The following is a 10,189-nucleotide window of genomic DNA, read 5'->3' as shown; positions in this document are numbered from 1 at the left end:
ATCTTCTTTCTTTCATCAGCATTTCATAGAGATGCTGTACATGTTTTGTTTTTTTAAGTAGGCTCCATGCCTAGTGTGGAGCCCAATGCCGGGCTTGAAATTCACAACTCTGAGATCAAGATCTGAGCTGAGATCAAGAATTGGATGTTTAACCAATTGAGCCACGTAGGCACCCCCATGTTTTGTTAAATGTATATGTAAGAATTTCATTTTCTTTGGAGTGATTGTGAATGGTACAGTGTTTTTAATTTTGGTTTTCATGTGTACATTATATAGAAATATAACTGATCTTTCTTAAAGATTTATTTGAGAGATTGAGAGAGAGATAGAGCAGGGGGAGTGGCAAAGGGACAAGGATAGAGAGAATCTCAAGCAGACTCCCTACTGAGGGCAGAGCCCATTGCAGGGCTCTATCTCACAATCCTGAGATCATTGCCTGAGCTGAAATCAGGAGTCAGACACTTAACCAACTGAGCCACTCGGGTGCCCCAAAATATAATTGATTTTTGTGTATAGATCTTGCATCCTGTGATCTTGCTGAATATTATCAGCTCTAGGAATTTTTTTACATATTATCTAGAATTCCCTATGTGGAAAATTATGTCATTTGCAAATAAGGACAATTTTATGTCTTCCTTTCAAATATGTATGTCTTTTATTTCTTCTCCTTGACATACCACCCTAGCTAGAACTTCCAGTACTACATTGAATAAAAGTGGTGAGAGTGGGATGAGCACTGGGTGATAAGCTATAGGTTGGCAAATTGAACTCCAATTAAAAAAAAGAAAAAGAAAAAAAGTAGTGAGGTGGACATCCTCACCTCATTCCTGATTTTAGGGGAAAGCGTTTAGTCCTTCACCAGTAAGTATTATATTAGCTAACAGATTTCTTATGAATGTTTCTTTATCAAATTCAGGTCATTCCCCCATTTCTAACTTGCTGAGCATTTTTAATCATGAATAGGCATTATATTTTGTCAAATGCTTTTTCTGAACTAATTGTCATGATTATATGATTTTTTCCTTAGTTTGTTGATATAGTAGATTACATTGATTTTCAAATGTTGAAGCAGACTTGCATACCTGGAATAAATCCCACTTGATCATGGTGTATAGTTCTTTTGGAATCTTCTTTCACTCATTTCTTCTGAACTTCAACTATTAGCTTCAGAAGAGAAGGCTTCCCAGAGATGAAAAGTGTCACATCACTATCTAAAGACAGGGAAGTTTACTCTGGGTCTAGAGCTTTGAAACCTGGATTCAAATCCCAGTTTTGGCATTTACTAGTCCCAGACCTTTGGCAAGTCACTTAATTCTCTAAACCTCAGCTTCCACATCTGTAAAATGGGGATAACAATGCCTAAGTGAGAGAATTAGAGGATGAGGCACTATCTGGCACATAATAGGTAGTTAATAATGGTTACCATTTGAATTCCAGGGCAAAAAGCATTTTAAAGAAGAATTAGAAACATTTTAGGAAGGCAGTTAAATATAATATTAGGAACAGCACCCAGAGGTGACATAGCACAGTTTATCCAAAATGATCATAATCTCTGTAATCATTTACCCTTGGGTTTTCTTTATTCATGTTATTAGATGTTTTAATAATAGATGTCACCGTGAGACACCAAGAGGGTCATTCTAAGATGCTCTCATTATTAGTTATTAACTTGTTAAATGAAACAGCCATTAGTGCTCTGCAGGCCTCTACAGAACCTCGCTGCAGGGACCCCATAGTCATTAGCCACCTGGTCTGCACACATCACTTCACCCTGCCTCTTCAGGCGATGAAAGAGCATCTTGATCCTAATTGCTCAGGTGCTCTTCAAAACCCCCAATCTTACTTCTTTTGATCTAACTAGGTGTTTTTTTTTAAGATTTTATTTATTATTTGGGAGAGAGAGGGAGAGAGAGATAGCAAGGAGAGCATGCCAGCACAAACGTGGGGAGAGGGAGAAGCAGGCTCCCTGGTGAGCTGGGAGCCCGACATGGGGCTCAATCCCAGGACATTGGGATCATGACCTGAGCCAAAGGCAGATGCTTAACCGACTGTGCCACCTAGGCGCCCCTCTAACTAGGTTTTTAAATATGGTATAAATAAGGCAAGTCTACTTTTTGGTGGTGAGATGCAAGAAAATAAATTGGCTGGGGGAAGAATAATCAACAAATGAAATAGAGGCCTGCACTTTACTTTCAACCCCAAGCTCTTTGAAAACAAGTAAGGAATCAAATTGATCTATGACACTGGCTTACAGATATTCATGATTATGAGCCATGGTGACAGATGCATTTTCATATTGTATTCTGGGGCACACAAAGAAGGCATGCTTACACATATATATAACTATGCCAAAGTTTAATGAAATAGTTAAACTAACTAGTTTAAACTAGTTTAACTAACTAGTTAAATAGTTCTGTTAACTATCATACATACATACATAACTTTAGTGATATGTGCTAATGTTTCCCCACCTACTTTGTCTCTATTATTTAATGCTGGTTGCCACTACCAATGCCAAGACCCATTGAATGGATCCTAAGTGAGTGAAGGATCCTGAGTGAGCTGTGAGTGAGCCTCGGCCATGAGGTCACATATGCCCACAAAGAACTCCTGCTAAGCTGCCGGGAACCACAAGATAAGTCCTCCGTAGGTCTCCCAGCAGTTTGGTGTCTCTGTCTGGCTGAGCAAAAACTTTTTCTCTTCTCAGGATGACAGATATAAACGTCAACAACATTTCAAGGGAACTCCCTTGAAAATGGCAAATGTTTATCTAAGTGCTTCTAAATTTTCTGTGCCTGGAACACAAATAGAAGGAATAAAAGTAACGTTCATTCAGCAGCTGAAGTTAGCCAGGCACCTGGTGCAGGGGTCCATGTTTCACTGCAGCCTCGCACCTCAGGCCACAGGGAGACAGATGCCAAAGTGTTCTTTGAAACCAGAGGCTGTTCATGACTCCTTCTCTAATCAGCCCCTGTGAGATGGGGGGAGTGGGGAGGGGGCGGTTAAGATCCAGTTATTACTGCTGCCTAAACCATAAAAATACCACCAGTCCCCTGGCATAACAGCTACCCCCCTCAGCCTTTCCTGACCACACTGGCAGGGACGAGCTTTCAGACTTCTGAAACCCAGAAAAATTTAATGTCACAAGCAGTTTCTAGCCCCTGGAATGGAGATTTGGGCGGGCCTCCTCTGAGACTGTCCTCTGCTCTGTGAAGCCCTCAGGCTCAGTACAAACAAAAGGCAGGATCCATCCCCTCACTCTTGGGAGGCAAACACAATCTCAGAGAGGGAAGTGAAGGGTCCTCTTTCAGAACAGAAAAACAGAGTATCTTTCAAGATAAACAAAAACCAAAACACTGGTGTATATATACGTAACACTTAAAAAGGTTGGGACTGTTGTATCTTTAATCAGAGCTGTGTCTCCCAGTCTCCCTGATGTGGGGGTTTTTTTGGAGAGAAATGCTACTTTATTTTTTTTTAAGATTTTATTTATTTATTTATTTATTCATGACAGACTCGGAGACAGAGGCAGAGACACAGGCAGAGGGAGAAGCAGGCTCCACGCAGGGAGCCTAACATGGGACTCAGGTCTCGGATCACGCCCTGAGCTGTAGGCAGCACTAAACCACTGGGCCACTAGGGCTGCCCCAGAAATGTTACTTTAACAGTGTCCCTGGAACTGCTGTTAGTTTTCTTGGAGCTCTGAACCACAGTTGCAAGCAACATGGTACCGTGATGAAAAAGGGACTGGTGGTGGGTGAGGGGGGTGGGCTGAATTTCTGGACTTGACTAGCCCCCTCAGTTCTCATGGACCCCACCGTGGAACTGTGTGGGACATCTTATGGGGCGTGCTGCAGAGGGCAAAGCTGGCTGCTACCTGTAGAGTGGGGAGGTGGGCTTTACCCTGCCGGATAAGGAAAAAAAGAGTCCTCCCTGGGAGTTTGTCTCAGAAACACAGCAAAGCCTGGGCATTTCCAGTGGGGGGAGAGGGGATCATGGGAAAATAAGAGGAATTAGGCCAGCCCGCAGCCCAGCCACATGGGCCCCTGAGGGGTTTAATGTCTGTGGATTCCACCAAAAGCCACATCCAACACTAGTCAGAGGGGCTACTTGCTTCTCTTCCATGACACTGATCCTTTGGAAAGGTCTCCTTCACTTTTGTGCTGTGAGGGATCCAGGGGGAGAACCTAAGCTGTCCTTTGGCCAGAGGGCTAAAGGGGAGAACAGGGTCAGGGGGAGCCAATGGCTAAAGACAGCTGTGCCCAGCAGACAAGTGTCCCCTAGAGGGCAGCATTTTGGTGGCCTGACAAAGAGGTTGGTGGATGGGGGCTTTGGTCATCCCCATGAATCCTGGGCAGGGAGACCTCTTAGAAATAGCCAAGGAGCTCACCAAGAGAAAATTTTCCAAAGATCGAGCTCCCAAAGATCTGAATACTGTTTGTGTGGAAAACGTTTTCTAAAGGGAAAAATATGAACCTTGTCTCTACATTTTCTCTCCCCTTTCTTGAAAGAACCAATTCAGTGAAGCCACAGCCTTCCTCTTGGCTGGAGCAAATATTGTGTTCAAAGCCTAGCTGGGGTGCCAGAAAGATGCAACAGTCCCAACCTTTTTAAGTGTTACGTATATATACACCAGTGTTTTGGGTTTTGTTTATACTGGCTTGCCCACCAGATGATTTCCCCCTCAAGCCTCTATGTCCTCTGACAGTTCTGAGAAGCCCAGGCTTGACTCTATCAGGTGAGCTGCCTGGAGCTGCTCCAGAGGATTGCTGGTGTTCACCAAAGTCCCCAGTTCTCCTCTCTTTCTGGGCACACAGGAGGACCACACTTCCCTGCCTTGGTGAAGTTAAATATGGCTGTGTGACATTTTTGACCAAAGGAGGGTGAGAAGTAACACAAGTTGCATCTGGGTGGAAGCGTCTGAGAACGATGCCTGGTTCTCCCAAGCTTTCCTTCTCTGTTGCAGCAACCCCTAGAACTCATGTTTGGATAACAATGTCTGAAAACGGCAGATCCTTCATCAGCTTGGGTGCCTAAGTGGCTACAAGGGGCAGAGCATGTAAGCCCATGTGCATAAGCAAGAAATGACCCTCGGGAAACCACTGAAGTTTGGGGATTGTTGGTTACCACGGCATAAAATGGTTCATCCAACAGGTACACTTACTTTGCCTTAGCAGAATCCATGGCACCTAAGGATTTCTCAAGGTACTATTAGCCAATAATGGGGTGGGAAACGTAATGAACTCAAAACTGGGAACTCCACTCCCTGTTCTTGCATGAAAGCTCATAATGGCCACAATTCACTGGGAACCCGTTCCAGGCAACTCTGGATCTGTTTGGCAGTAAGTAACTCCCACGTTCCCATAATTCTACTGGGCTGGATAGTTCTATAAAAAATCTGTCTCCCCGGAGGCTATTTCAGTGTTGATACTTGTTCAAAAACATTCAGTCAGACAAATGTTCATTAAAAAGTTGGCCATCTAACCACCAGGCAGAATTGGAGCAGCGCTTTGAGACTGACTCTGAGGAACCGGCTCCAAATGAAAGGAAGGACATTCCTCCCAAGGCGGCATCTTGTTCCTCAGTAACACGGGCTGCATGTCCGCTGTGGCCTTCCATGGTTACCCGAACGCAGAGATCTGGTCTCCAGGATTCTCGTGATCCTTACTCAGTTACCATAGCCACAACACATGGTTTGAACAAACAACATTTCTGACCTCATCTGGTTCTCACATTTGAAAAGTAAGACATTTGCAGAGCGAATTCATTTTAAAACCTTAAAGTCAATCGGCGGATTTGCAATTTTGAGTATTGCGATCAAACGAACACAAGGAACCTTTTCCCCCACTCAGAGGAAAAAGAACGACTGCCTAAAAAATCACTGCAACAACTGTTGAAATTTCAATACAGAGTATATTTTAAATAATAGTATCCTACCAATGATAGCGTTCCTGATAGGAAATACATGCTGTGGTTCTTAGGGGTGAAGGGCTGTGATGTTTACAACTAACTCAAACTACATATGGCAAATACAGTAAAATGATAACAACTGGGAAACTGAGGTGAATGGCCAAAGTGTTCACTCTCCTATCCTTGCAACTTTCCTAGAGGTTTGAGACTTTTCAAAATAAATTTCCAAAAAATCATGCATGTTCCAGATTAGTGACTTTCAAACTTTCTTAACAATAGCCCACAATAAAATATAAATTGTAATCAGTGATCCAGATGCAGAATACACACATACACATATCATCTGAGCAAATGCATACAAATTAAAGTTTCATATAACAATACCTGTTACACATAAGACTCTGTGACTTTCCTGTTCTATCTTGTTTTTATTTTACTTTTCTAAAGATTTAATTTTTTATTCATGAGAGACACAGAGAGAGAGGCAGAGACATAGGCAGAGGAAGAAGCAGTAATGCGGGCTTGATCCCAGGACCCCGGGCAGACACTCAACCACTGAGCCACCGAGGTGCCCCTACCTTGTTTTTTTAAATGCTGGTTGTGACTCGTTGGGTTGATTGACCACAAATAGTCACAATCTATTTGAACACTCCTACCCTCAGAAGCAACATTTCTGATACTTAGTATTACCTAGAGACACAGAAGAAGTACTATCACCATGAAGACCTGACAACTTGGTGCACCCTGAATTATGTGGGCTTTGAAAACCCACATCTTCAAATACAGACAAAGGAATTTGGGACATTAAAAGTAGGGATTTTGAGCATGTTGACAGATGCAGTCATCGTTACTTGTGTGTGGAGAACTGCCTGAACAAGTATTTAGCAGACATATGGAATTTGCCACTCAGGCCTGGGGGCTTCCAGTTGGCCAACTCCCACCCTGGGAAATCTCTTCCGGCCTCCTTCCCAGCTACTGGCTGCCTCCTTGCCTCCTGGACATTAGCCCCAAGGTGCGCGGCCCAGAATAATTTCCACATCTAACAGGATCATCCAGGCTGGAGACTCCCTGCCCTGCTAACAGCATTTCTGCCTTCCGAACACTTCCCACAAAACCTAAGAAAAAAGGATTTTGTGGCCTCCATGGAGATTCACAATCCATGTTTGCATATGAAAGACTCTAAAAAAAATTCCTGCAGTACAGAAACTTAACTTTTTTTTTAAATCTTGGGATTTTACACACTTTTTTTGTACATAGAAACCCCCTCCCCCTTCTTCCCCCCCTTCCCTGCCCTAAAGCTGCTTTGTGGCTAAAGCCTCCCCTCCGAATAACTGTAGAGTAAGGGAAAGAGACTTCTATTTTCAATGTCTCCTAACACATTCCATACCCCTGGAACCACCACCAACCCCTTGGGTCTAAGTTCCTCTCACATCGCCCTTCTCTCTCCTTCTGTCCATCTTCCTGGACTCTAGTGTCCCCTTCCCCTGCGGGAGGAGGAGGGTAACTATAGTGGAAAACAAAGGGACCGGGCTTAATGGGCTGTCCCACCAGGAAAACTGGCACAGTCTAATTCAGGCACTGCAGTCCCTGTTTCCTGGAAGATGGGGGCAAGGGATGGGGGGAGAGCCCTGTAGCCCTAGGAGGTTCCAATTCCTAATTTTCTCACGGGAGGGCCCATGTTCACTCTTGCTTGTCTTCTCCAATTGATGCTCATGTGACATGAGCGGAAATCCATTCCTCTTCCCACCTCCACCCCATCCCCCGCGTGGCATTTCCCCGGGTTCTCCTCTTCCTAGAGCCATATCTGAAAGTAAACTGTCCCTTCCATCAACACCTGCCCCCCGTCCTGTTCCCCTCTCCCCCCACCACAAATACGCTCAAGCCCAGTTAGCTAAACCTTCCCCCACTGGCCAAGGCCATCTGGGCTACCCCAGTGAGGCAAGGTTAGTCCATGCTTAGGACGAACACCACGCTGAGCAGGAAGCCAGAGCTGAGGAGAAACCGGGTGTCGTGGCCAGAGACAACCAGCCCACTGGAGGGAAGGCTGTCGGACAGGGAGGTGTCGAGCGGCCCCTCGGTGGTGTTGGCCACCTCCTCCACCGGGACCCTCGGGGCCAGCAGCTTGGAGAGGAGGCTGCTGAACCTACTCACGGTGGTGGCCGCTGGCTCTGGGGACGGGCCTGGGCTGGATGCGGTGAAGTTCAGCTCCTCCGGGTCCACACAGAGGCCATCGGAAGAGCGCCCGAAGGCCACCTGGCTGAGGTCCAGGCCGGCCACGGAGCCCGGGGCGGCGCACGGCACGTCGGCCACGCGCCCGGAGCTCTCCATCCAGTCGCGCAGCCACTCCAGGCGGCAGTCACAGCGCCACGGGTTGCGGAAGAGAAAGAGGCGGCCCAGGAAGAAGCCAGGCTGGAAGGCGGCCCAGGCCAGCACAGTGAGTTGGTTGCCATTGAGGTGCAGGGCGAGGAGGCCCGAGAGGTTCTGGAAGGCGCCCTCCTCCACGAAGGCGATGCTGTTGCGGTCCAGGTAAAGCAGCTCAAGCTCCGCCATGTCGGCGAACCAGGCGCGCGCCACGAGCCCCAGCGCGTTGCCGCCCAAGTTGAGCGTGCGCAGGCGGCGCAGGCCTAGAAAGGCTTCGGCGGGCAGCTCGGCCAGCAGGTTGTCGTTAAGCAGCAGGTGCTCCAGGGCGCCGCAGTCGCGGAAGGCGCCTGCGTGCACCGCGCGGACGCGGTTGGCCTGCAGGCTGAGAGAGCGCAGGCGCCTCATGCCCAGCAGCGAGCTGGAGGCCACCGCCTCGATGCGGCTGTGCTCCAGGTGCGCATGCGTCAGGTTGGCCAGCCCGCGCAGCGCGCCGGGCACGCGGCGGAAAAGGTTGTCGAAGGCGGCGAGCTCGCGCAGGGCCGGCAGCTCGGCCAGGAGGCGCTCGGGCACGGTGAAGAGGCGGCAGGAGGCCAGGTCGAGGCGGCGGAGGCGGCCGAGAGCGGCGAAGGTGCGAGCGTGCAGGTAGCGCAGCTCGCCGTTGTGCGCCAGGCGCAGCTCGGCCAGGCGTGGCAGGCCCTTGAAGGCGCCGGGCGTGATGAAGGACAGGTTGTTGTGGCGCAGCGACAGGCGGCGTAGCGACGGCAGCGTGCCAAAGGCCCGCTCGCCCAGGAAGCGCAGGCCGTTCCGGTCCAGGTCGATGGAGGCCGCCTCGCACGGAAACTCCGCCGGCACCCGCAGGAGGCCGGCGCGGTCACAGCGCACAGAGCAGCCGCGCTCCGTGCTGCTGCAGGCGCAGGCGGTGGGGCAGGTGCGCGTGCAGGCCTCCTCGGCCCAGGCACCGAAGACCACCGCTGGGAGGTGGGAAGGGCGAGGGAAGAAATAGAAGGAACAACCGTCAGCCTGAGCGTCGCCCCAGTAAAGTCCTACCTGCCCATGAGGCAGGATTCGGCCCTCCACCAAGTTCCCATACCTCCTGCATAAGCGCGCCCCCCGAGTGGCCTCCTTCCGGCTCCCAGACCTTAAGGCACACGGAGGTTCCCACCCACGCAGCCCTCCCCTTTGCTTTCCAGTTACCTTCATCGGCAAACCCCGGCTGGGATTCGGGCATGTGAGCCAATTCTAAACACTCTCTTGCTTATGATGTCACTTGGTGCTCTCCTAGAATTTGGCCTAGAGGGTTCATTGCATGCATAGGGGGACCTGGAGGGCATCACCGTGGCCTGTGCTTTAGTCCTGTACTGCCCAATACCGTACTCACTAGCCACATGTGGCCACTGTCCATTTGGAATGTGGCTAACCAGAATTGAGATGTGCTGGGAATGTAAAATACCAAAGACTTAGTACAAAAAAAAAAAAAAAGGATAAATTATCAATAGTTCTTATATCGATTGCATGTTGAAATGGTATTTAGATATCTTGGATTAACTACAATATTAAAATTAATGTCAGCTGTTTCTTTTTACATTTTTAATGGGACTACTTAGAAAATTTAAACATATGTGGCATGCGTTATATTTTTATTGATGCTGCTCTAGTCCCTCCCACCATAAGAATTCAATTCCTGAAACACACACACATACACACACACACACACACACGCACTGAGGAAATTAAGCCTCATCAAAAAGAATTAGGAAACAGGAGGTTGGGAAAGAAAGAAAAGCCTGTCAATCTTTTTTTTTTTTTTTTAACAATCACTAAATTTAAGCCATAAGGAGCATTCTAAATAAACTAACAATGACCTTCTTACACATCTCAAAAAAATAATTGTGGACACTGTGGAGTTAATTATCATCCA

General features: G+C 47.7%; 1 protein-coding gene across 1 annotated transcript; it reads right to left on the bottom strand.

The window, feature by feature from the left end:
* Positions 1 to 5,893: 5,893 nt before the first annotated feature.
* NYX (nyctalopin) lies at positions 5,894 to 9,720 on the bottom strand. Its single transcript, XM_025468821.3, has one exon. The coding sequence runs from the start codon at positions 9,469 to 9,471 to the stop codon at positions 7,855 to 7,857; it is 1,617 nt and encodes a 538-aa protein (XP_025324606.1). The 5' UTR covers positions 9,472 to 9,720; the 3' UTR covers positions 5,894 to 7,854.
* Positions 9,721 to 10,189: the final 469 nt, after the last annotated feature.

This window comes from Canis lupus, chromosome X (assembly GCF_003254725.2).
Source record: "Canis lupus dingo isolate Sandy chromosome X, ASM325472v2, whole genome shotgun sequence".
NCBI classification, from domain to species: Eukaryota; Metazoa; Chordata; class Mammalia; order Carnivora; family Canidae; genus Canis; species Canis lupus.
Note: the sequence above shows the minus strand (reverse complement) of the source record. Positions and strands in the feature narration are given on the sequence as shown.